The 27608-nt window shown below is 41.4% G+C and overlaps 1 protein-coding gene across 1 annotated transcript in view; it reads right to left on the bottom strand.

Moving 5' to 3' along the window:
• znf236 (zinc finger protein 236) overlaps window positions 1-27608 on the bottom strand; it is a 97652-nt gene that overhangs the window by 48453 nt on the left and 21591 nt on the right. Inside the window, exons 7-16 of the mRNA XM_011473312.3 lie at window positions 18967-19089; window positions 15537-15710; window positions 11547-11724; window positions 9740-10012; window positions 8151-8354; window positions 7933-8065; window positions 6461-6721; window positions 6143-6375; window positions 2411-2512; window positions 1134-1276 (exon numbers count right to left, since the gene is read on the bottom strand). Of these exons, the coding sequence (XP_011471614.1) occupies window positions 1134-1276; window positions 2411-2512; window positions 6143-6375; window positions 6461-6721; window positions 7933-8065; window positions 8151-8354; window positions 9740-10012; window positions 11547-11724; window positions 15537-15710; window positions 18967-19089 (1824 nt within the window). The remainder of the gene's footprint in view (window positions 1-1133; window positions 1277-2410; window positions 2513-6142; window positions 6376-6460; window positions 6722-7932; window positions 8066-8150; window positions 8355-9739; window positions 10013-11546; window positions 11725-15536; window positions 15711-18966; window positions 19090-27608) is intronic.

The following is a 27608-nucleotide window of genomic DNA, read 5'->3' as shown; positions in this document are numbered from 1 at the left end:
TAGTTTACTTGTACAAACCTTTTAACTCAGTGGTCCCCAACCCCCAAGCTGAGGACCGGTACTGGTTTACGGGACAGTTGGTACGGGGCTGCAGGGACAAAAACACTCTCTAGGTAGATTAAAAAAAAAAATCCATTCTAAAGGAAGTTTTATTTTGGAAAACTTCTGGATTCTTCACCACATCTAGCTCGTTCTTGATGCATGTAAAGTCGCTCGGCACGTGTCAAAAATCCATCCACTAAGCGACGGCGCCGACCACCAAACTGAAACCCCAAATCTAACAAAGTTGATGTAAAACGAATACATATAAGGTATGTGGAAAAACACAACCGTGTCTGATAATAGAAGAACCTACGATGTCAGGAAAACTAACATCTGGAAAGTTTCTTTCCATTCACAGACCAGAGCCAGTGAGGAAACAGAAAAGTCTTTGACTTTAAAATAAAGGAAATTTGCGTTTAACAGACAAGAACCAGTAGTCTTCACTCCTTATTTGGATATATTGTGATAGCTGTTCCAACAGACCATAATATTAAAGCATAACATCCATGTGTCCAAGTTTACACAGATTTTCTTTTTGCATTTATGCATCCACCCTTCAGAGTTGGACGAGGGTGAAGTTGGCGTCTGATTTTGTAACTTAAACTTTGACAGTTATGGGTTTATGGGAAAATCTATTTCCCATTTTATAAAGTCTAGAGTTAATAATGATTAATTGTAATTGTTGGGAGACTCAAGGTCACCTTACAGCAGATGATCCATAAAGATAAATATAATACAAATTATACAAACAGTAATGACGCAATATAAAAATGGAAAAGCAGAAAGAGTGTACAAATAAAGTTTAAAGCAGCTGCAGATAATTCACAGAGGATCAAGATCAACTTTACCCTCAAAAGTTAAGGGAAACTAAAAAAGAAAATCAGACGCACACTTCAGCCTCACACAGGCCAGTCTGGACAATATTGCCTGAAGATAAACCGTGTCCTGATAGAGATGGAGACCAATGAGTTGATTAACACACAGTCAAAATGCTCACAACTATCAAAGAAATGAAATTATCTTCAAAAAAACCCAACTTAAAATCAGTGAATTACAGCGGACTAATGAGTTCAGACAGACGCAGAACTGACCGCCTCGGCGCCGGAGACGTGGAGCAGGTTTGGAGGGTGATAGCTGGAGGACAGGGCCTGAGACTCCAGAGTGCTGGAGTCCTGAAGCTGCTGGACTGTGGAGAACTGAGCCTGACTGTAGCTGGATTCAGAAATGCTGAAGCCTGTGGAGAGGAGAACGTGTTTCCGCTCAGAAAACAAACTTTCATCAAGGAGAAGGAAGTCGACTTTGTGTGACTTTCAATCAAACAAACACAGATTTGAATCAGTTTTGAGCAATTATTCAAATTAAAAAATAACTTCCAATAAAAGCCTAAAAAGATATATTTTTTTGTATTTGTGCTTTTATGACTAGCACATGAAAACATCCGTCAGTAAATACACATGAAGGGCAGCTTTCGTCCACGGTTAGAAGAGAAACGTTCAGCAGCAAATCAGAGCAGTTTTTAATGATGTTATCAAAGAAAGAGGCTGGTTTTTGCTTCACTAAGGGAAGGAAAGTTCTGCTTATCAAACAGTTGTGAAACCGTCATTTGTGGTGTGCGGTTGTGAGTGTGCCACATCAACACACCCATTTCATTGTTTCAATACTTTGCTTTTTCCTGGACTTCCTTCAGAATATTTCCCTTCGGGGCCCTCATCCTCATTCTAAACACAAATGAACGCCTTCCTATTCAAGGATCCAACATTTTACCAAAGGGGTGACAGATCATGTTTAGCAGGTTCTCACAGAAGGGCTTCTGCCTGAGCGCTCTGCAGAGAACCAACACGTGTTGCTATGTTCAAGCTCAGACAAATGAGCTTTTGTGCTCTGGGTTTTTGTTTAATTGGTTGATAATCAACACCATATGTCTTCACCGGTAAAACAAAATAACCTAAATCTGTTGTGGTCAGATGGAGACGTTCTGCCTCTGCAGATGGACTGAAAAGGACCGTCACTGATTGGGTGACGCTGTAAGGCTGCTGATTGGCTGATTATTGGAGCTCAATACGATCATGTGACATTTCACACACGGACAAACCATTTTTACAGACGGACGATTGTTTCTGCTGTGATGGAACAGTTTTACAGACGCACACATTTCTCATTACAAGTACAAAACTTCTTTACAAAAGGAGCAACTGATTTCCACAAGTACAAAATCTTTCCAAAGAGGGAAGACATCTTTTCTACAGATACAAAGCCTTTTTACAGACACACAATACTTTGGCAACAGCTGTAACTGTGCGGATCAGGTACAGACTGTTACTGATAAACATTTGAAAGAGGAAGAAGGCAGCGTTGTTTCTGTCCGTACCTTGTGTTAGAGCTTGCTGGTCAAATGGAGGCTGAGGGAGAGCCGGAGGCTCAAACTGGCTGATATTCTGAGGCAGAGAATGCTGTGAGGTCACAAACGAGTCTGTCACAGAAAAAGAAATTCAAGAGAATCAACTCATCTTCTAGGACAATCAGAAGCCATTTTTGCTGCTTAAATGGAAGGAAATGATTTAAAAACGTCTCCTGTAGCTGTGGATTATTTTCAGTTGGTTAACACGATTCAGATTTACAACATCATCCAGATGGAAGCACTTTGAACGTAACAAACAATTAACATCCAAAAAAATATGCAGAGACGGTGAGTTTAATGTGGGTTTAGGCACTGAAACTGCTACAATGAGGCTGCTGGAACAGATTAGATCCAGGAAGGGTGGGCCCCATCCAGAATTTGTTTTTCATAAGATGCTAATAAAAAATGAATAGATTTAAAGGACTTAAGTGAGAAATTATATTCTCATCAGTGGAGGGTAAACACGTAGGAATGTACTCCTTTGTGCCTCCAGAAGTTTCCATAGTCCTAAAAAGGTATAGGAAAGATCTCTGAAAGCATTTGGTCTCCCAGTGGGCCTGATCCCAAGCAGCACGCTCCTCTTTCCATTATGTGCATATTACTTTTTCAATTTCTTCACTACAGGAACCTGAAACCTTTAAACTCAGACCTGCACGTCGCTCAGAATAAATCATTTCCAACACAGAGGCACACACTGTGCAGCTGGGGAGCTGGGCCTGCTTCATTAATTTATCTAAAAGTATAAAAATGTAAGTTCTGTAAAGTCATCAATGAATCCACTTCAACAGGTTTACTGTGCCTTGGCTGGATTACTGAACTTCACTCACACGGTGCAGCTAAAGAGATTCAATCCCTTGCAATGAGGTTGACCCCCACTTAAATCAGACTGTTCACTGTGTTGTGTCCCCTCTTAACCCAATAACATCTGTCCTCTTTCAGCTCCTGAACCGATAACCGTGGAGGAGCAAACCAACTTCTTAACAGCCTAAATGGATCCACAGGTCTCACTAACACGCATACAAAGCCCACCTTCTCTGCGGCTTGGCGGGCCGCTCCTGGATGAGAGCGTCTAGTTGTAAAGGCCAAAAACGCTCAATGAATCCAAGGCTGTTTTTTATGAAGTTTCCTCTAAATAGGACGGCAAAATAGACCAGTAATGATGCATTTTGAGCCACACTGTGATCAAAACTTATCTTTGTTCTAATCTGTTTGTTACACTCCTGCCATGTAGTTTGACCCCAACCCTAATTCTGGTCCTAAAGCTGAAGCTACGTTCACAAGGCCCTCGGCAACACGCATCCAAGTGACCACTTCCTGTAAAAAGTCTATGTAAAGCCCGTTTGGAGCGTCCATGTTCAAAACTCTCGTGTTCGAGCGTAGCTACGCAAGTTTCTCCCAGCATTTCCAGGCTCTAAAGCTAAAGCAGGTCCAACTTACAGGCTTCCGACAAAAGTCTTCAAGTTCAACTTCAGACATTTAGACCTTTTTAAGATTTGCATAAAAACAATTAAGACCAATTTCTCTACTTAACTCCCAGCCGATGGAGGAAGAAAAAACAAAACCCTTGAATTTTAGAACAATTACTCGTCAGTAATGGAGTAACATAATAAAGTACAAATCCTAGACCACAAAAACCCTCATGACTTCATTCCTCACATTTTGGTGCAGTGAAACCAAAGGTGACAAATCAAAGAAATGTGTGTGACTCTGACATTGTGTCTTGGTTAGATTAAAGCAAACGGATGCTGATAAGAAACAGTCACTGATGCATGTGAGCTGAAGCAGAGCTGGAAGTTGGTCAAAGTAAGATGAAGAGAGCGGAAATATGGACGTGGACAAATTCATGGGGTCATTCGGCTACTGGAGGAGTTTTGTCCTGGAGAGGAACAGCTTTCCACTGCCCTAGTGTCAATGAGCAACCCGTCTATACACTATATAGGCTACTTTATTTTATTATCATATGCATATTATGCTATATTTTCATGTTCATGTGGGGAAATCAATGAGGCGGTGGTAAAAGACCTGATTGCCCTCCATGTTTTTAATCTGAGGGCGTCTTGTGTTAATCTGTTCCCTTAAGATTTGAATGGAAAAAAGCAATGAGTAGTGAATTACTTTTTAAATTGGGGAATGACTAAAGTAATTTAATTACTATTTTATCCAGTAAGTGAAGTAAAGTAAAAGTAATTACCCATCACTGACTTTTTGTCTACTTGTTTGTTTGGACACAGATTTCATTTCCACTTGATGATCTGGAAGAAATCCAAGAATCTGGAAAACTTCCCTGGAATTTCTGTCTGAGTCTCACTGCTGGAAGTTTGGATGAAGATGATCTGGATCCACTTTAGGTCAGAGGATTGGATCCAATCAAATCGTTTAAAATGAACCAATATTGACTCTGAATCGTATCAGCGACCACAAATTATGGAATGAGTTATGTTATGATGGATGGATACCCCCCCATGCAGATAAATGCAGTCGAGAATAGATCTTGACTGTAAATATGAGTGTAGATGTGGCTTTGTGGAAAATGATTATTGTACTAAAGAGCTTGATAAATGCTGGAAATGGCCTCCTTTCAAAGCTTCTTCTCCTGTAATTTCAGCGAGTACGTCTTCATCCTCACTTGCAATCTTCCTCTTGAAGAATCTTCCCTGCATTGCTCTTTTTTCAGTGACTTTTTCAAATATAAATTATTTTCTATGCTGCTTGTTTCATTTCTACCATTGCATTAGGTTTCATCTTGGACTATCAATCACAATAGTGTCCAGAAAATCCTGTGTTGTTTTTCTTGTCCTATTGCAAACTAACAAACCTCCAATTTGTACAAAAAAATGCCAACTTATCTGTGAATGAATTGAGTGTTCCCACTCAACAAATCAAACGTACCCTGGCTGTAACACAGTCATGCTCAAGTGAGCGGATTAATGGATAATGTGAGGAAAGAGAGGGACGTTAATCACATTTGGTGGCAATGATAAGAAACTAAAAACCACAGAGAAACTGAAATGAGGACCTGAAAAGTCATTTAGAAAAAGTTTTAAAAGGCACTATTTTTAAGAACAAGACCAAAATTGGTATTTCCAGATGTTCAAATTCAAGGTTTTTAAGACTTTTTAGGACCCCGCGGGAACCTTGAACTCAACCAATTGGGGAATCGGATTTGGTAGAGAGAAATTGATGGCGTCTCTTTGAATTCACAGAAGTATCAACAGTTCAGAAAATGGATCGTGAAGGAGAAATGAATAAATGTGGTTGGTGCCTGGGGGTAAGTATGACACCAGGTCTTTCATTTCACGAAAAAAAACCGTGAAAGAAAAATCCCAGGATCTGCACCACTTTGACATTTGGCACCAAGCCTCTTCCAACTGTAGGTGGCAGACATGTGCTGGTAAACAGTAGAAACAGAGAAATAAGTCTTTACACTCTGGTCAATGCCAACACTGGGCTAAATGCGTTCAGGAACCTGTGCTTAGCGTGTTCTTGACCGCGCTAAGCACCGCTTCCGTGAAGTGTGTTACATGTGAACGTAGCTTAACATGAAGATGTCCTCCTACTGTTCATGGAGTGCTGAGGCTTAATGTGTGTTATGAAACAGGACAGGCTTTTTCCTTTTAAAGCCCCACAGATTAGATGAAGGGCAGGCCTTACATTTGTTTGAGAAAGCAGTACATTTTTCACCATTTTCCATGGACGCCTCACCTTCTCCTTGCACTAGTGTTTGGTCAGTCAGCGGAGCCTCCAGTGACACTTGCTGGCCTCCGTTCACAACCTCAGCCTGGGTAAGTCCCAGCATGCCTTGCTGCTCTGCTGTGGTGGCAACAGGTTGCTGGAGAGGCTCTGGATCCATTTCCACTGCTATGTCATGGGCCACCGCGCCCGCTCCTAAGGGGTCTTCGCCTGACTGCGGCTGCAGCTGCTGGGCCAGTTCATACCTAATTTAACGGGTCACAGAGAAGCGACTTTTACTGACGCACTTCAAACACAACATCAAAGTCGCTGCCAAGTCAGGGCCCAAACCTGTGCGTCTTCATGTGCTTCCTGCAGTTGGGTGATGACTTGAACGTCTTCTGGCAGTAGGGGCACATGTAAGGTCGAAGGTCGCTGTGGGTGGTCATGTGGCGGCGCAGGCTGCCGCTGGTGGTGAACGTGGTGTCGCACATTAAACACTTGTAAGCCTTCAAGCCCGAGTGCGTCCGGATGTGAGCTTTGAGGACTCCTGAGGAGGCAAAACCGCGGCTGCACTGCACACACTTGTACGGCCGTTCACCTGTATGCGACCTGGAACGACAGACATGGAGGATCACACACACCTGCTCAGGGAAATGCTTTTTACACCACGCTGAGGCCAGAGGCTGAGCTGAAGAACACAATATGTCACAGTAAGAGTTGCAGCAGTGCACATTGTTCTTCGAGCTGCCAACATATTTATTGATAAATAAATATGAGACATGTCAGGTTCATCAGGGGAACAGGAAAACTGTCAGTCAGAGCAAATAGGACTCCACTGAGACGAGAGCAATGAACCTGAAGCTGTCCAACATGAGAGGAATCAACCTTTCTGACGGCCCACAGCAGTCCTGGCCTGCAAGGACCATTTCATGATCACACTTCTTTCTAACTGCACCTTTCAGTAAAACATGTTGCCTCAGCTGCAAACTCAAACCTCACCTAGATGTGCACGCACCTGGTGAACAACAACCCCCCACAAGTGATGACATCACAGCAGGAGAAACAGACAAAAAAATGAACGAGGACAAAATCTCTCAAGGGGCTCAAAAAATATTTCAAAATCCACTAATGTAAACTAAACACACGTGCTGGGGATATGCACAGATATATTTTGTAATTATTATGGGATGGCCACCGGGACTACAGCTTGGCTGCAGTTTTATGCCAAAATGCGAAATTTGCCGATTTTCACATTTTCCCCACAATATGGGAAATGGAAAGTAGTTAGAGTGATCTTGACAAAATGTTACACAAATGCCACCAGTTTACAACCACAATCAAAGTTCTGCTGACCTTTTATATGTCAACAGATTTTATGCAGCAGCATCTCAGCTAGTAAAGGCAGGTCAAAGGGTCAAAGGGGTGGCAGCTTCAATTTCTCTTCTACTTCTACAGATGGCTGTAGAGATGGTATAAGTGCACTAAAAGGTACGAGTAGAAGAATCCAGTGTAAAAGGAACAGAGTAGGACCAAAGCTTTTTCTCTTTACTCTGCCTCACAGCTTAATGTCTTCATTTCTCTGCTTCACTGCTCCTCCTCCTGACTCTTTGGAAACACATTCAAGTCATCACCCCTGATAGCATCATCATTAACTGGGTATTAGATATATAAGCAGTGAAGCATCAAGGTAAAAGTTGAGCCTGAGAACAAAACAAGTCTCCACCTCCCACTCCAACACCGCTCTCCTGCTGACGTTTGATGGATTCTCCTGCTGCACCCAGCTGCCAAAAGCAGCAATTGATTTTCTTCTCCTTTGTTACCTGACGTGCTGTTTCAGATGGCTCGATTTCTTATAGGCTTTACTGCAGAACTGGCACTTGTAAGGCCTGTCGCTGCCCACCACCTCCAGGTACTGCTGGAAAGCCAGGCGAGGGTTCTGGGATGTGACGAGGCCTGTTCATAGAGGCATGAGACGCACAGTCATGCAAGCAAAACCCCTCCTTTACATTCATGAGCATGCTTGGCCAGCAACTCCCACCATAGTCTGTGATGAGAATGGGTTCCTGCAGCGGGATCTCAGGCAGACGCAGGTTGCTTTTGGACACTTTGGCTTTGTTGGATTTCCGAGGAAACTTTTGCTTCTTCTGCTGGGAGCTTTTGAAGTGGGAGGCGATGTGCGTTTTCCTGTGGCCTGAGGTGCGGAAGATCTTGTCACAGTGAGGGCAGGAGAAGGGACGCACGCCTGACAAAAGAGTGGAGAAAAACAGGCAACACCTTAGAAGAACGAATGAGGGATTTGTTTCCTCGTTGACGGTGAGAACTACTTTCCAACTATAACCTGCAACAGGTGAAATCTGCTAAGTAGGATTAGCAGGGCTGCACACTTTATACCCTTTCCTCAGACAGGCACATTTTCTCTCAAAGTTCAACCTTTCATGGAAAAGTAGGTCTATTATTATGGAATGAAAACAAAGATCTGCTCATGATCAAAGATTTATGTCAATGTGACAAACTAAACCTGTTCTGTCCAGGAGACACGACAGGGAGGGATTGACTGGCTTCTTTGGATGTGGAAAAACAACAGTGGTGAACTTTAGGAAACTAACATGTGAATGGATTTGACATTCATTCTAGTTTACTTGTTTGTTTGGACACAGATTTCATTTAGATTTGATGATCTGGAAGAAATCCAAGAATCTGGATAACTTCACTAGAATTTCTGTCTGAGTCTCTCTGCTGGAAGTTCTGGATCAAGATGATCTGGATCCACTTTAGCTCAGAGAATCGGATCGTTCAACATGAACAATGAATCGTATCAGCAACCACAAATATGATAGGAGTCAAACTGTGTTCAAATGAATCCTTACACTCCAGCGGTAAACTAAAAACACAAGTATGAAATCCCGAGGCTTGACCCATGGCCACATTTGAACATTTAAAAAATGAACCAGCAGATGAGATAATCTTCCAGAAAGGTTGAGTTATCAACAGACAGATACTTGTAGAAGCAGAGAGCAGTCAGAACTGCGGCTGAGATACATCAAAAGCTGATATTAAATGACAGGAAGTCCTGGAAAAGACAGAGCCATTAGCCAGTAAATGGACACAAACACTAAAGCACAGATGCACATCATAATCAAACTGGTGCTATGTGGTTTTAATCAGTTTTTATTACCAGCATTTGCAAAGAGCTACAGCCTGGATTTTGAAGCTGAAGCATATGCTAAATGATTTTCAACACAGGCTGCATTACCGTTAGGCATTCCCACTGAATGACAATGATGTGTATGTCACTCTGCGATTGTTGTTTGTTGTAGCAGTGAAGACGCGTTTTTGGGTTTAAGTGCATGGCTACATCCCTCAGGGGGGAAATGAAGTGCATCACCGTCAAACACAGATATGCAAATGAAGGCGGCAACTCCACAGGCGCTGCATTTCCATACATCCAGAACCATCAATACCGTCACACACCATATGGCTGATCCCCAACGCAGCAACATAATACCTGCAGCCCAAACTCTCTAACTGATGCAGAGTGCGGTAGGATGAGCGTGAGAGGGAGGCAATTACATCAAAAAATGTGAAAACTTTTAGCACAGGTGTAAAAAGAAAGGATCTGCTTCTCACCGGTATGCAGCCGCATGTGCACTTTCATGCTGCCAGATGTGGAGAAGCACTTCAGACAGCACTGGCACTCAAAGGCCTTGATGCCCGTGTGTGTTTTCATGTGTGCTGTGAGCGTGCTCTTCACGGCGAAAGCTCGAAAGCACTGCTTGCACTTGAAAGGCTTCTCGTGGGTGTGGATGCGGATGTGGCGCACAAGGTCACTGGGCTTCTTGAATTCCTTGGAGCAATATGGACAGCCGTGCCAGCGGACGCCGTCCTCCTCCCTGATGGAGCCTGCACAGTAAAAATACATGGGGGGGGGCACAGGTGGGCAGAGCGGTCAACTCCCAGGATCCTCTTTTGGGGAATCAAGCAACTATTTCAGGAAGCAGATACCATCTCTATCTTCAAGGCCCGACTTGAAACTTTGCTTTCAGGTAAAGCCTTCCTTCCAGTCTTTTCTCATTGACGTATTGACTTTGAGCTCACCTGCACTCCCACACCCACAGTGGTTCCAGTGGGTTATCCTTGAGGTAGTACTGAGTTAGGACGTAAACTGAATTGCTTATTTGCAAAGAGGAAATCCCTTGCTTGTTGTTCATTTAACCGTCTTTCTCTTTCTTTCTTTCCTCCGTCTGTAAGGGAGCAGGCTTAAAGACCACTCCAATGAAAAATGTGACTTTGGTGTTTTTATCATGTTCTTGTGGTCCTTTCCTGATGATGGAGGACATATCTAAACAATATTGACCTTAAAATAGAGTATTGCTTTATTCAAAATGTTGTGAATGAAGAGCAGATAGAGAAAGTTCTGTTAGATTTTTTAATAAAGGAAAAACGCTGGGTGGGCAACAAGCTCCCTGCACCGCTCCATTCTGACACATCCTCTTGCAGACGTCTTTGTTTTCTTCGTCTGAGCTGGAATCTGGATCTAAAGTGTAGGACTGGATAGCTCCACTATTGCTCACCATTTCCTTTTGCAATGGTAATGTTCGGTTGGGGTTGTAAGGGGCTGTAAGCTAGCAGGATAGCGTGTAAACAGATTGGTGACGGGAAGTGGGGCAGACTTATGAATTCCTGCCGCTCTGCAGAAACTCTAGGAAATGACACTCAGGTTTTTGGACTTTGTCTAAAGCAGCATTATTATAATTCAAAGATCACTTTCCAACAGATCAAAAGATGATCGGGGTGGGTCTTTGACACTCGAGTTTTTAGTTTGTTTGTTTCCAAAAATCTATTTGTCTATGTGACATTGGTAACCTGTTGACCTCTTGTCTTCTAACACACGTTCAAACCTTTGTGCATTTGTCCATCTCTTTCTCGGCCTCTCAGTGCTGCCGTCATTCAAATCTTTTACAATAGCATGTATTATAGTGAGTTTTTCCATCTCGATCCTGTTCTCTGTTTACAGTTACTAACGTATCTTATCACAGGCCTTCCGGTGTTGTTTCCTCATCATTTTCTCATCATTCTCATCATGGCAGATGGGTTAACCCTCACCCTAACCCTGCCTGACTCTGGTTTTGCTGAAGCTTTCTTCCTGGTCTTCCATTGGGAGATCCTCCTCTCTAGGGTTATTCTTTGTATGATCCAAATGGGATTTACACCAAACGCCGTCTGGAGTGATCTGTAGGTCACTTATTATTAGATTGGCCTTAGTTGAATGATCTGGAATGTTGGATAGTTATCATCACCAATAAGTTTCCTTTAGGTTTTTTCTAGTTGTGGAGAGCTCAGACACACCATTAGTTTGATCTGCCATTTAAAGAAAAAAGTAAACAGTGAAGTGGAAACTAAAGACCATTTCTAAATTCATACACTCCCTGTATACCTGGCATTTGAATGGGCTTTTTGAAGATGCTCCTCCTCTTCTCTCTGGCTGGTTTGTCTGAACTTTGCACCTTCTCGACTTCGGCAGCAGAGTTTTCTGAGCTCTGGCTCTGCGGCTCTCTGGACGCGGCGTCACTCTGAGGAGGGACCACGCTGAGGCCGCTGTTCTCCAGAGCTTGCTGCACAAAAACAACCATCATCAATGCTTGAAAAGGACACCAAATTAAACAAGTCAATGCAGCTTCCTGTGACAGATATGAAAACCTGAATCTTAGATTTTCATGAACATTTAGCAATGAAAAAGCCAAACCACAAGAATGTTCATTTGACTATAATTATGTGTGTTTGTCTCAGGGAATCTCTGTGTGTTACACATGTTTCAAATGATTAGTTTGTGCATCAATTAAACAAAACCAAGCAGATTACTGAAAAAGTCCCCAAATGTAAATGCAAGGAAGAATGGTGGTGAAAATGGTTTTCCGAGAAAAAAAGCAAAGGTCAAGAGGACAACGAACATCATATAAAAAAACATCTACAAAGCAAAGACAGCTGCAGTAATCACAGCCATGTCTAGTTTAAACTGATGGTAATGGCAGCCTTCACACACCTCACACCCCAAGTGGTCTTGCTGCGGTTGAAGTGCCCTTCTGACAGGGTGCAATAAGATTTAAACCACACAGAGTGCAAAGCATGAAGACCACTTTGTGAGGGTCCACGACAGCTCTGCAACTTCCACCACTTAAGCAGCCAGCAGCTCCACGGATGAAGGACAACCCTCATCCTCTCCATGATCTACGTCCAAGAACAAGAGCTAAAAGCTTTCAAGGTCCTTTGCAGAACAATTCAGACCATCAGGTTTTTATGACCAATGCTTAAGCTACACAAGCATCAAATTGTACTGTAAAATCTCCATGAACAACATGATTCATATTGCGTGTTAACATTACTGTTCATGTATGTGGGATTTTAAGTAGAGTAAATAAAATGTCAGCAAACTGTAAACATTTTTTTAAAGTGGCGAGCGGCGTTGTGTGGCCCCGCCCTCGCTGCCCACTCTTTGACCTGTCCTCAACACCTGAGCGGCTGCTCTACGCCCCCGCCACCCCGGTCAGAGTTGCACATGACAAACTGATGTAAAAAAAAGTGGCAGCCTTTTTGTTGGTTTTATCTCCATAGCAACTATTTCCGTTTTTGGTCACCTGAGTGTGACGAACATGTCTTTGTAATTTTTGGAAGAATCTGCTAAAGTCAACTTTTGGATTTCCTTGGCAACGGCGGTATTTTGTTAAGCACGCCCACATTCCTAACATGGTCATTTCATTTCATTTCATCATTTCATTCAGCTTGAGTCAGGGATTCATGTATTCAATTTTCAAAATATTCCAGAAATATGTTTGAGCAAAAGGAAACCACCACTTTTAGAAGCTTGCCAAGCTAACGCCATTTCAAATCTAAAAACTTTAAAACCAACATTTTTTCCTGACTAGCTTCCCAGGGTTGTTTGGAGAGTTATAAGCCAAAAGATCAACATCCCTAGGAGGAGATTACATTTGTACGAGGTACTAAATGTGATATTTGTGTTACCGTAATTCAAGATGGCTGTCTCTTCCCGAGGTCAAAGGTTAACAAATTTGGGTTATCATTGTAGACTTAGCCATGTGGTGTGTGTGTGCATGTGTGTGCGTGTGTGTGTGTGCGTGTGTGTGCGTGCGTGCCAGTGTGCATGTGTGTGCGTGTGTGTGCGTGCCTGTGGGGGTGTGTGTGCGTGTGTGAAATCTTGTGAAGATCATTCAAACAAAAGTTTTTCTTTTCCCATTTTTTAGGAAAATGTGAATATCACCAAATTTTATATTTTCCTGAGCCAAGGTCCTGTGGCCATCCCATAATTATTTCAAAACTTCCATTGAAGATCCCCGACATGAGTGTTTTGGTGTCTATAGTGGATTTTGACGTATACATTGAGCCCCACAGGGGATTTTGGCCCCTTTCATAGGGGTATAACTCCTTTACCCAGAATGCACATCTGCATTTCAGTAGGAAATCCTGCCATGCAAATGTGCTTCACTAAAGGAAACAGTTTGATATCAAGCTAACATATTTTCAGAGGCTGAGATGCAAAAACAGTTTCACTCTCTTTCAAATCCCTTTGCCTGTTTCTGAATGGTTTGTTTGCATACTGATGCCATTTTTCCATCCATTTCATCTTTATACCATATAACACACACACACACACACACACACACGGGTATATCTGGAAGCTTTGTTAACGTATAAGGGAGTCCTTTGCACATCTATTCATGAGCAGGTGTGGGCAAAATGAGGCAACAAGTTATTCTACAGTCACAAATGGAACTGCCACCACGCGATGGGGAGGCAGCGGCAGAATCTTCAAGATTTCATGCCTAAAATTTTGAAAATCTTTGGTGTGGTCATGAAAATAGAGTCGTGGTAAAAGGTTTTGAAAATTACATAAATATTGGAAATTGGAAAAGTTGCTGCTTAATTTTTCCTAATAGCAATCTGCATAAACTCCAGAAAGTTATGAAGAGTGATCAGATGAATTGCATAGTCCTCTTTTGCCATGAAAAATAACTTAATCCTGAAAAAAAACCTTCCACTGCATGGCATTGCTGTCCTTAAAGGACCTGCTGAGATCATTGCAGTCATCGTCTGTTAACTCAACACAGGATCATTCTGTCAGGCTGATTGGCTGCTTTTAATTATCTTTCATTACATGGTAAATGGGAAATGGCGTATACTTATAAAGCGCTTTTCTACGTTCCTCGAAGGCCCAAAGCGCTTTACAGACACACACTGGTGGCGGCTCCACTGCCGAACACTACATCACAGAAACAAAGATTTACAAGCAGTTTAGCAGCAAACTTTGTGAAAAGTAACATTTGTGTCGTTCTCAAAACGTTTGGCGATGACTGTAGATGGCGGCGGTCAGGTGTCAGTCAGTCAGGTGGGATGACAGCTAGTCAGCCACACGGTGGGGGCCGCCAGATTGCCGGTGGGCAGCAGCTCTGATCGGACGATACGTAAATGTCTCCAGACGGTGGCCATCCATATCAAGTGACACAGGCCGTCGGCCACCCGGGGGTAAATAAAAATAATGATTCCAGCAATTGGACGGTGGCTGTAGGGGGGCAGCACGGGGGCAAGGGGGGTGGCAGTCTGAAATCGACTGATCAGACGATTTGGGGACCTTGGAGACCCGTCCTATCAGTCAATTATTGCGCTGCTGTCTTCCCACCACCCACTGGGGGTTTTGGGTGGTCCAGACCAGTGGAGGGTTGTAGAGAGGTGCGGTCACATCTTAATAACTCAAATCTGATTGTCTAGTTTCCTATTAGCCAACAGTCAGGCTGCAAGCTCAGAGCGCGCAGTTGACGTGCAAGGTGGGCAGGTTTATCACTCCAAGTGCACTAATGGGCCATGGGGCTGTGGTGCAGTGCACAGGTTTCAGGGGGTTGACAAAACCGAACGACCGGCCTGTGTCTCTTCACACTTACCGGTACATGTTGTATAAGTGTGTGCCACGACCTGTCACTTGCAGCATGCCCATACAAAAAAATGAGCATTTCCACTCCTCGAGCGCTCTAGGATCTTAAAATTTCATTCAGGCCATCTGCGTGTCCCGTACAGGTTTGATCACTTTAACCAGCAGACAATTCAAATCCATCCGTAAGGACAGTTGTGATTGAGGCTTTACTGGAAAAGGAAAAGCTTTGGTAAGAAGTAGATTTATTGTTATAATTATTAATGAGAAGGCTCACAGCAACCATCTCAAAAATAAGATGACTTTTCTTTTTAAGGACCTATCAGGAGGGGTCCTTCTATAAGCTCTGGTCTAATTTCAATTGAAGCTATAGGAAAAAAAGTGATTTCACTGACATCAGTGAATCCTTCTTCTGACAGTAGTGCATCGACATTTGTCCACGTTTAGATTGTTCTACTTTAAAGGCTTTCATTTATTCATTTAACTTGCCTGCAGGATATCCTGGTTGATGGCGGTTTCCATGGTGATAGCTGGCTCTGGAGGCTGAGGCTGAGCCGTCTCCCCACTGACTTGTTCTGACAGCTCCAAAAGCTGCTGGATAACGTCTGTCACCGCCTCACCGCCCTCAGAACCTCCCGCCGCCTGACCCGCGGTCTCTGTCTCCTATAGTGGAATGAAGAAGCAGAAAGAGAAGATGAGCGGGAGGCAAAGGGCAAAATGAGCACAGGACTGTGAAGACTGACTAACTTCTATTAGAGGCTCTGCAGAGCATAAAATGAGCCGAGGACGGGGTCTCACTAAATGTCAAAGTCTGAAAACCCCTTTGAGGCGCGGTGGAAAAGTGAGGCCAGGCAGACAGCCCTAAAGCATGAATCCATCTGTGTTATGGTAAACTATTGTACATTGAGAACATGAAATAAAGACTTCATTATCATTCTGATTACCAGAGAATATGAACACATGACAGAGGTCACGAGAAGGAAAAGGGATTCAAACAGAGGTGGTGTGTCCCAGGTGCTCGAGCGTCTGATGGCGGTTCAATGAGGTTTTGGCAGCGGCGGGTTTGAAGCTGTGAAATGCCAAAGGCAACATCGAGGGTCGAACTAAAACACTTTTTGTTCCTTTTTGGCCCTGGCAGCATAATTGTCCTGCAGAAAATGGCAGGGCACCATGAAGAAATCAAAGTCTGACACATAAATAAAAAAGACAACAACAGAAACACAGACGCAAACTATAAATGTGCTGTTCCACACTGTGAGAGGCATTTTTTACCCTGCAAATCCCACTGCATCCAAAACAGACACAAAATACAAATCTATTGGAATTAAGATGCGTTTTAAACCCTTTGATGAAATCCTCCAGGAATTCAATTGTTATTTTTTGTGAGATATAAACAGTATCAACTACAATTCATTTAGGTGATTTGGTAAGTTTTTACTCGCAACTATGTTAGTTGAAGACGAAAAAATATTGATTTGTGTTCAGGAAAAAGAGCCCCTTATTTACCCACTGTCTCAAATTTGATCCACACATTTTCAATGTAGTGTAACTGTAGTATAAAGATTTAATTATAAACAGAATAAGAATAATTTTAATATAGAAAGGAGTCATTTAAAAATGAATAACAATAGAGGAGTTATTCTCATCATGAACCTTTGAAAATTAGCAACATTTTCCCTCCAAAAGTGTTTTGAGATTTGTCTGGAAGCAGCCATTTTGAAATGAGTAGGAAAAGCCCTTCTACCGCCCCTAGTGGAATGATGATGGAACTAGGAGTGTGACGATAACCGCATCACCCCACTTTTTTTTCTTTTTTTTTTTAAAGTTCTGCATATGGTGCGTGATTGGAACAATAATAAACACATCAAACACATTCATCTTTGCTGATAATTTACTTTTTCTGCTAGTCCTGTGTTCAGACTTCAAAGGTTTCTGGGGGAAACCTTTTATTACTGTTCTCCTTCACTCCCTGCACGGCATCTCTCACACCCTCTATGCTGCACGCGCTCTCTCTTCTTACACACACACACACACACGTGCAGTTTCAGCAGCACACACACATCCTCATTCTACAACAGAAGTTTCCGTCTCGAGGAAATACGACAAATTCACTGCGTTCTAATGATTCATTTCCATTGTATTCATTTCCATTACAAGCTGTGTGCGTTTTTAAGTGCGCGACACGGCTGCCCACCGGAGGATTTTGTGTTGGGGGGTTTATCGCTGTTCTCCTTCACTCCGTAACACCAAACATGAACGTTCACCGTTAGATTTCAATGAATACCCCACGTGTTTTGTTTGGGAACTATTTTGTGCAGTGCAAAGTTACGTGTCTGTATAAACAAAGGCGGAGCCTCCTGCACCGCGTTCTTCATGGGTGTCGGGGTTCATGGCTACCGGAAAGTTGACAAGTGTCTGCAGTCTGTTTATTCCTGGACAATATATAATATTCTGAGAAGATGTCTGTACCAGAGAGCACAGGTGAAACTCGCGTGCAGCTAGAGAGGGGTCCACTGCAGAAGAATCAACAAGACCCCCCTACACACGTGTGTGCTCCTTCTACACACGCAGTGCGCTGACACACACACATATTCATTCTACAGCACCTATATAGTTAGTCCATTACAGTGATCCCTCGCTATAACGCGGTTTACTTTTCACGGTTTCACTACTTCACGGATTTGCATCGTGCATTGCGTTCTGCATTCTGATTGGCTAAAATGTCCCTCTGCTTCTTCTCTACCTGTGCGTCAATAACGTTGCAGTTTAATATGTACACGTACGTAGAACAGCTTGCCAAATTTAATATACGTACGTGCAAATTCTATAGGAATTTCGAGTTTCTCTAAAACCCATAGAAACAGAGCGACATTAACTGCCAATCACTGTCTGATTAAAGCTGCACCGCGGGCTTTAACAGGAGAAAACACTGCAGAGTGGAGTCAGGATGCAGCGGCTCAGTCTGAAGAGCAGTGAAATACACCTGAGTCACTATTTGTCCCACTGTACTTTGTATTTTTTTCATAATCAATTTTAAATTTTCTCCCGTTTAATCCAATTACTCGGGTCGCGGTGGGCGGGGCTAATCTCCGCAATTTGAAGTCTTCTGTTCACATTGATGATTAAAATTATTATTTGACAGTACAGTCCAGAAGTTATTTGTTGAAAAAAACATTTCTAAAGTACTTTTATTTGTTAAACAAATGCTTGAGTCTGTAAAATGGTTTGTTCTTCCTTTTCAATGTATGATAGAGTATCTAATTGTATAATAATTGTAAAAAAAATAAATAAAGGTTTCTACTTCACAGATTTTGCCTATCACGGGTTCTTTTTGGAAGGTAACCCCCGCGAAAAACAAGGGTTTACTGTAGTTAGATAGTTAGTAGTTAGTTGCTACTGTTATTTGTTAATAAAGAATAATGTGTAGTAATTGTATTCATTTGTGCGATGCGGCCGGGGACTTTGTGTTTTTTTTTTTTTGTTTGTTTGTTTGTTTTTTTCGGGGGGGGGGGGGGGGGGGGGGGGGGGGGGGGCTTGGGGGCTGTGGTTGACCTCGACACCGTGCTCCCTGCTGGTTCATCACAGTGCTGATCAAAAATCCAACACCGTCATAGCTCTAGATGGAACTACAGGGCAGAAGACATGGACAAGTTCTAAACAATGAGCTTTAATCATGCTAATGCTAATGAGATAGGTGAATCAGACATAATTTAAATGGATATATAGTGTTTAACGATGAAATTGCATTTTTTTAAGACAGAGAAATAACATCTGACAAAAGAGCAAGAGTTAAAAGCACCATCAGGGTTGCCTGAGTCCTGTGCTTTTCAGGTTTTTTAGTGATCCATGTTTTAGAAGAACTATACAGTTTTGGCCACTTTTGAAGCTCATCCAGAATGAAAATGTGTGTTTTCCTTACTGAAGCACCAGAGGGAACGTCGATGACAGAGATGTGCATCTTGCTGATGTGGGCATTCAGACTCCCCAGCTTCTTGAACACACAGCTACAGTCCATGCACGGGAAGAGAGGCACCCCTTTGCTCTGGGAGAGAAGACAAGCACATAACATTACTCATGCATGGAAGACATACTTGCTGCTTTTTCAAATGAATGAATTGCTATTGCAGCCTTTTGGCGATGCATACGTCACAGAAGCGGAAAGAAAAGATGGTTTCGGCCCTTATCCAAGAGCCATTAATTATCTTAGGGCGCATGTTTGTGCAGAATTGATTTGGAAAATTAAAGAGAACGTTTTGCAGAGAGATCACATGCTGAAAATTGGTTTCTGTCTCTTTCATTTAACAAGGCGATTGGTGGAGATAATTCCATCGAGGTCTACATGTATCAACCTGGTCTGTCTTGGATGTGAAAGCAGGCTTTGCTGTGACTAAATTGGGGTGAATATGAATGCCTCAAAGAGAAAAATGAACAAAAACATCCTTGTGAATAAAAAAAGCTACACTACTCTTTCTAGTTACAGTAATGAAATAATATTAAGCTTCACTTTGTAAGTGAAGACGTGCTCCACTGAGGGAAAACTTTCTGAGAAGAAAGAGCTTTAGATCCTCCAGAGACTCCTAAAGGCTCCAGCGGCATGACGGAGGTGAGTTCTGTCATGAAAACGGTTACTTGATGGCTCTTTCTGCTATACTTTGAACAAGATTATGTTGATGAGTTCCTTGTATTATTTACTCGGGATGAAATTACTCACTTTCCTCTCGGTTCGGTTCAAACTTCAATTTTTGGGTCACTTTTTTGTTTCGGTTCAATACATGATTGATGTATTACAAGAACAAAGAGCTAAAAACAAAAATAAAATAAAAACTTTTTTAAATTTGCTAACAATAGAATAACAAAGAAACACCTTACAGTTGGCTCAAACTAAGCTTTCTAATAAAAGAGTAAATAATAAAAACTTGTCACTTTCATCACAAACATACTGGTATGCAGTAGGGATGCAACGATTCACTTTCCCCCGAATTCAGTTCAATGGTGTAAAATACGGTGAGGTTTTTATCACTATCAGGCATATCTTTAAGACAATAATTGCACAAAATAACAAAACTGCAAGTCTTTATTTTCTACAAAATGTGAATTTCCTGCTGTAAAATAACAGAGAGGTTCAAATGAAATCAGCAACTTGAACTTTTATTAAATTCTCCTTATGGTGAATAAAGAAAACACAAAAAAATACTTAGTCAATACCAGTTTGAAAATGTTTATTCTTCTACATATCAAATCTGTGATATACTTTTTTTAAAATAATCTTTTAAATAAAAATAAAAACTGATTTGTTTTAAGTATTAGGAATAATAACCAAGGAAAGTTTCAGAAGAAAGCAGATTATTATTCCAACAAAGGGGTGAGTTTGCAGGTTAAGTGAGGGTTAATGACCGCCGAAGTGTGCATTAGCAGAAATTAACGCACGCCATGGAAGCCTGAACCGCAGCGCGTTAATTTCTGATAATGCAGACAACATAGGCCATTATGCCGCTTATACTATGGTCACTTACAAAGACAAAAATATTCAATCAGTTTTTAGAACTTTATTCTTGTTTTTTTTTCCCAGTTTAGACCGCTTTTTTCACAAAACAGACTATTGGTTATGCGGCGCGTTGTTACTGTAAAGACCACTTTGTCTGCTGAGTCGGCACCGACCTGGACTGCAGCAGCAAAGGAAAGCGATATCTATGCTGATGGTCACGATGGGTTAAATAAAGCAACAGTTCAGAGAGACAGTTCACCTCAACCGCTGGTTTTTGTCAAGAAGATGAAGATAAAGTTTGTTTTAAAGAAGCAGCGAAGTGATACCGAACAGTTAAGATATGTGACCGGAACTTCTTTTTTAGGCAAGCGTTATCACTTTTTGAATGCACACCCAGCAGCCAATCAGCATCAAGAATTCTCCTGGATCTTGGTATAAAGATGGGTCACTACCCTGTACTGTAGTTGTTGTTTTTTCTTGTACCCTGTACTGTAGTAGTTGTTTTTTCTTGTACCCTATACTGTAGTTGTTTTTTCTTGCACCCTATACTGTGGTCGTTGTTTTTTCTTGTACCCTATACTGTAGTTGTTTTTTCTTGCACCCTATACTGTGGTCGTTTTTTCTTGTACCCTGTACTGTAGTCGTTTTTTCTTGTACCCTATACTGTAGTTGTTTTTTCTTGCACCCTATACTGTGGTCGTTGTTTTTTCTTGTACCCTATACTGTAGTCGTTTTTTCTTGTACCCTGTACTGTAGTAGCTGTTTTTTCTTGTACCCTGTACTGTAGTGGCTGTTTTTTCTTGTACCCTGTACTGTAGTTGTTTTATCTTGTACCCTGTACTGTAGTTGTTGTTTTTTCTTGTACCCTGTACTGTAGTTGTTGTTTTTTCTTGTACCCTATACTGTAGTTGTCGTTTTTTCTTGCACCCTATACTGTGGTCGTTGTTTTTTCTTGTACCCTATACTGTAGTCGTTGTTTTATCTTTTACCCTGTACTGTAGTAGTTGTTTTTTCTTTTACCCTGTACTGTAGTTGTTGTTTTTTCTTGTACCCTGTACTGTAGTTGTTGTTTTATCTTGTACCCTGTACTGTAGTTGTTGTTTTTTCTTGTACCCTGTACTGTAGTTGTTGTTTTTTCTTGTACCCTGTACTGTAGTTGTTGTTTTTTCTTGTACCCTATACTGTAGTTGTTGTTTTTTCTTGCACCCTATACTGTGGTCACTGTTTTTTCTTGTACTCTATACTGTAGTTGTTGTTTTTTCTTGCACCCTATACTGTGGTCACTGTTTTTTCTTGTACCCTATACTGTAGTCGTTGTTTTATCTTTTACCCTGTACTGTAGTTGTTGTTTTTTTCTTGTACCCTGTACTGTAGTAGTTGTTTTTTCTTGTACCCTGTACTGTAGTTGTTGTTGTTTTTTCTTGTACCCTATACTGTAGTTGTTTTTTCTTGCACCCTATACTATGGTCGTTGTTTTTTCTTGTACCCTATAATGCAGTCGTTTTATCTTTTACCCTGTACTGTAGTAGTTGTTTTTTCTTGTACCCTGTACTGTAGTTGTTGTTTTATCTTGTACCCTGTACTGTAGTTGTTGTTTTATCTTGTACCCTGTACTGTAGTTGTTGTTTTTCATGTACCCTATACTGTAGTTGTTGTTTTTTCTTGTACCCTATACTGTAGTTGTTGTTTTTTCTTGCACCCTACACTGTGGCCATTGTTTTTTCTTGCACCCTACACTGTGGCCATTGTTTTTTCTTGCACCATATACTGCAGTTGTTGTTTTTTCTTGCACCCCTATACTGTGGCCGTTGTTTTTTCTTGTACCCTATACTGTAGTTGTTGTTTTATCTTTTACCCTGTACTGTAGTAGTTGTTTTTTCTTGTACCCTGTACTGTAGTTGTTGTTTTTTCTTGTACCCTGTACTGTAGTTGTTGTTTTTCATGTACCCTGTACTGTAGTTGTTGTTTTATCTTGTACCCTGTACTGTAGTTGTTGTTTTTTCTTGTACCCTATACTGTAGTTGTTGTTTTTTCTTGTACCCTATACTGTAGTTGTTGTTTTTTCTTGCACCCTACACTGTGGCCATTGTTTTTTCTTGCACCCTACACTGTGGCCATTGTTTTTTCTTGCACCATATACTGCAGTTGTTGTTTTTTCTTGCACCCCTATACTGTGGCCGTTGTTTTTTCTTGTACCCTATACTGTAGTTGTTGTTTTATCTTTTACCCTGTACTGTAGTAGTTGTTTTTTCTTGTACCCTGTACTGTAGTTGTTGTTTTTTCTTGTACCCTGTACTGTAGTTGTTGTTTTTTCTTGTACCCTGTACTGTAGTTGTTGTTTTTTCTTGTACCCTATACTGTAGTTGTTGTTTTTTCTTGCACCCTATACTGTAGTTGTTGTTTTTTCTTGCACCCTATACTGTAGTCGTTGTTTTAACTTTTACCCTGTGCTGTAGTAGTTGTTTTTTCTTGTACCCTGTACTGTAGTTGTTGTTTTATCTTTTACCCTGTACTGTAGTAGTTGTTTTTTCTTGTACCCTGTACTGTAGTAGTTGTTTTTTCTTGTACCCCGTACTGTAGTTGTTGTTTTATCTTTTACCCTGTACTGTAGTAGTTGTTTTTTCTTGTACCCTATACTGTGGTCGTTGTTTTATCTTGTACCCTGTACTGCAGTAGTTGTTTTTTTTGTACCATATACTGTAGTTGTTTTTTCTTGTACCCTCTGCTGTAGTCGTTTCTTGTAGCCCGTCTTGTAGTAATTGTTTTTTCTTGTACCCTCTACAGTAGTCGTTTTTTCTTGCACCCTCTACTGTAGTCATTGTTTTTTCTTGAAACCTGTACTGTAGTTGCAGTTTTTGCTTAGCAGACAGACAGAAATGCTTTCTCCGCCACAGACGGAGCAGCAAACACTGAAGGACCTGTGCGCTCTCAGATGAAGTCTGCTCTGTTTACGGAACAGTTTCTGTTCAGTCCGTTCTGCTTAAAGAAATGTGGAGACCCTTTTGAAGATGGTAATTTTTTTTCTTTTGTGATGTGTTAGGAGTCTGATGGAAAAGATGCTCAAAGAGATTCCCTGCCATCATGCCTGCAGCACCGGCTTCCTACCAAATGTTCAGAAACGAAAAACACATAATGGTGAAAAAAGACGGTCAGCATGAGAAGGACAGAAAGAATGGGAGTGTGAGTACAGATAAGAATTGGGTAATTATATTCATGAGGGGTGAAGAGACTGAGTGGAGATGACTGCAGTGGAAAAGAAATCATGAGAGACGTAGAGTGGTTTGGATGATGAAAAGATGAGAACACAAAAGAAAAAGGGGGAAATTGGGGCTTGATTTGTATTTTCAAAAATATGAGATATCATTTTAGAAATATGCTAAAAAGGTTTGAAGGTTCTTTCAAGAAAAGATGATTAAAGTTAGTTAACACTTCCTCAACACAGAGAAAATCTTTTGTATGCAGACCAGGCAAAGTCTGATAAAAGCATGAAGAGGTAGAAAAGCCAAAGATGAAATCCAATCACCTCAACTGTGAAACCGAAAGAATTCAAGTATGTCAGGAAAACCTAAAGGTTTTTTCTGTCTCTTTTTAAGTATATTTATTATTAATGCACTTGTTTTAACTATTTTTGCACTTTCTAATTGTATTTGTTTCTTCTTAAATATAACGAGTAATGCACCTTTTAGTCATTTTAAATTAATTAATTGTAATTACTTTGAAATAATTATTTACTTTACTTATTATTGATTTTTCTAATTAATAACTTTATTTTAAAACTTTAAAAAATGTATTTGATGCTAATGATTTCTCTCTCTTTTGGGTGAATCACTGATGAACTGAAGCAAGTGCACTTGTAACTTTACATCTTGTACATATGTTGTTTCTCTTTCGGCTTTTTCCCATCAGGGGTCGCCACAGCGAACATATAACAATGATAAATAAAGCATCTATTCATCTGTCTGGCATCCGTCTGAAAAAGAAATTGTCTTTGTGAAGACATTTTTAAGATGGGTGTTAGTTTTCAGATAACTAGAAAGGTGCTGCCCGCTTCATTTCCAGAGTCTGACCAGCTGGATGCTAAAATGCTAAAATGTTGAATTTAAAGAGTCTACAGCTGGACTTTCACATTTCAGCAGCAGACCAACTGTAAAAACCTCTGACATCTCTGACCGAGTCTACTGCTCAGCAGAGGAGTGAAGAGACTGTTGGAGCTGAAGAAAATGAATCCCGCCTGCTGATTCTGAAGTAATGAAGCAATCTGAAGTGTCTTTCCGGTTGTGCAGGTGCAAGTCACCAGAAGCAGCTCTTTACAGCAGACATGAACAGCCTTTGCAGCGGGTTCAGGGTGTCTGAGGGTCCACAATAACAGGAACAAAGGAACAATCAGAACCAGCTAAACTGCAGAACACACCTGCAGGTTTCAGGAAAACTCTGAAAACTCCACTCAATTCCAGTTCAGAGTAAACACTAAATAAATCAGACATCAACTCAAAAACCACTGCTGAGTTCAGTGACACATCCTAAAATCAATTCAAAGATTTGCAGGGATTAATAGTGTCCATGGCTTTCAAACATTTCTATTTTGCCTATATACTTATCCTCTATGTGGCCACAAAAACAACATTCAGGATGTGAAACAGATCTTTCTCTTTCAGACTTTATACCTCTGCAGAAGATAGAGGCTTCACATCAACATAAACCAGTTGTATTGTGTTGAGACTTCTAAATTATACACACTTCTGCCCATGTCTAATATCCAATAATGGCATGCGGCCTATAGAGGTGCATCCTGCCAGGCTTGTTCTGTAGTGTGGCTCTTATTGAATTTCCTGGTGATCCTTCTCACTTCTACGGAGCCCATGTCCTGACATTAAAAAACTAAAATGTATCTCGTTCCCACAGAATAACATCTTGTTCCCACAAATTATCTTTTTCCCACAAGATAATATTCCGTTCACTCGAAATAATTCATCCGTGCGAACTAAATAATTAATTTGTTCGAACGCGATAATTATTCATAAGAACTTGGAAGATCGTTGGGGGGAAAAAAGACATTTTTGTCCTCGACATAAAGATGACATGTTGACTATTGTAAGGCTTTTTTTAAATGATAAAATTACACAATTTTAAGTTAGCAATGACAAAACCACATGAGAAAGCCTGGCTGACTTCACAGGGCTCCAGACTAACTTTTTTCACTAGGAGCACAGTGGCCCCTGACTGAAAATTTTAGGGGCACAACCAGAAAATTTAGGGCCGCATACCGTAAATCAACATGCTAACCAAATCTACTAATTTCCACTGTATTAATAATAAATACTTTAATAATAGATGCAGAAATTACAATGTGCTGTTTCTAATTCAGTGTCACATTTTATTCTGCACTTTTGAAGATGCAACAACAAGGTAAACTGACAGCACCATCGCTGTCATGACAGTACAAATAGTAAAGAAAACTGATGGAAATTTATCTTTGTGACACCAAATAGTGCAGCCAAGATGCACAATAAGCGTGTTTGAGATCACCCAGGTGAACTCAACACTGCGCAGATCACCTGGTGTGTGACATATATTTTTGTTTTTGCTCCAACATCAACTGTCAATCATCACAAAAATATCGCGTAAAAGGGGTGGGAGCAAGGGGCAAACCTACACGGACACAGCTGGAAACTGAACTGTCTGAAAGCTGCCCTACAGACTACAAAACAATGCATTATGGGACATGTGTCCTGATGTTTTTTGTAGTGGAGTGATTAATTAAAATAATTTAAAATACCAATTCATTAAAAAAGGCTACATACATGACAAAACATTAAAATAATCATAACATATATAATAACACAGATCATACTAAGGGGGAGAGGAATATTAAAACTAAATTGAATGTTAAAGACAACTCCAATTTCATGTTCTCCTTCAGTCTTGCTGCAGATTCGCTTTCATCTCACAGCCCCCCCGCCTGGTGTCCCCAACGATCCAGGCGAGGTGCCGGTTCATCTCAAACACGTCTATCGTTGCATTTTCCCCACGTGTTTTCAGTGTGTCTAAGACTAAATCTTGTTGTTGCTCGCACGTGTTTAAAGTTCAAGCCCCGTTAGCTGTCATGCATGTACATGTGGGACATTTATTCTCCTCAGCTGACCCGACTCCCGCGGGAGCGGTGTGCTGCCGTAACGGCCGTGCATAAACCCTTTGATGCGCCGCCGTAACCGTAACCAAAACCTAAACCTTCCTCTGGGTCTGTGTGACCCAGAGAAAAGTTCAGCACGGACTGCATGAATTTAGAAAATTACAAACGAATAGATACGTTCTAGAAAGGAAAGTAAGGAACTCCTTCTTGTGGTCTGGGGAGGGAGGGGGCTGTCAGGTTTCCTGCTTTCAAGCCCTGTCATTGTCAATCCCCCAAGAGTCATTTACTCCACTGTGATTGGTTGGTCAGCTCCGTGCATGACGATGAAAAAGTGTCATTCCTTAAAACTGGCGGGCTGCAGTAACATTAAAATTTCATATTAAGGCAGGGGCCGCAAAATATCATCTTGGAGACCGCAAATAGCCCGCGGGGGCCGCGAGTTTGAGACCCCTGCTGTAGTTCTGTCACTGGTACACTAGCCGCAGGTCGGAAGAACGAATCAATAGTTCGCTTACTCATAGCTCAGACGCACGAACATATCAGGTTGTGATGATATTTGTCTCCGTTTCCTTCCCACAGATGTTTACGCGTGCTCGATTATCTCTAGGCCCCTCCCCCTCCACGCATTTTAGCCACTTACATTGGCTTTCCCTTTTCTTCTCACACGCAGTGGCCGCCTCACAGACGGGCATCACGCGAGAGTGTACGTGCTCGCGTTTCATGAGTATGTGCGCGAGTGTGTGTGTCTGCCTGCGTGCGTGTGCGCTCGCGTCTCATTGATTATTTCATTGATCATTGACGTGCCCCTTCCACGTTTAATATATAAAAAAATCCGGAGGGTGGGGGACGCAAATTTACTGGTAGCACATGTGCGATTGGATGTAAAATTCAGTCGCACACTCTCAAATTTTGGTCGCAAAATGCGACCAAATGGTCGCAGTCTGGA

The sequence above is a fragment of the Oryzias latipes genome, chromosome 16 (assembly GCF_002234675.1).
Source record: "Oryzias latipes chromosome 16, ASM223467v1".
Lineage (NCBI taxonomy): Eukaryota > Metazoa > Chordata > Actinopteri > Beloniformes > Adrianichthyidae > Oryzias > Oryzias latipes.
The sequence above is the reverse complement of the archived record's forward strand: the minus strand, read 5'-3'. Positions and strand labels throughout refer to the sequence as shown.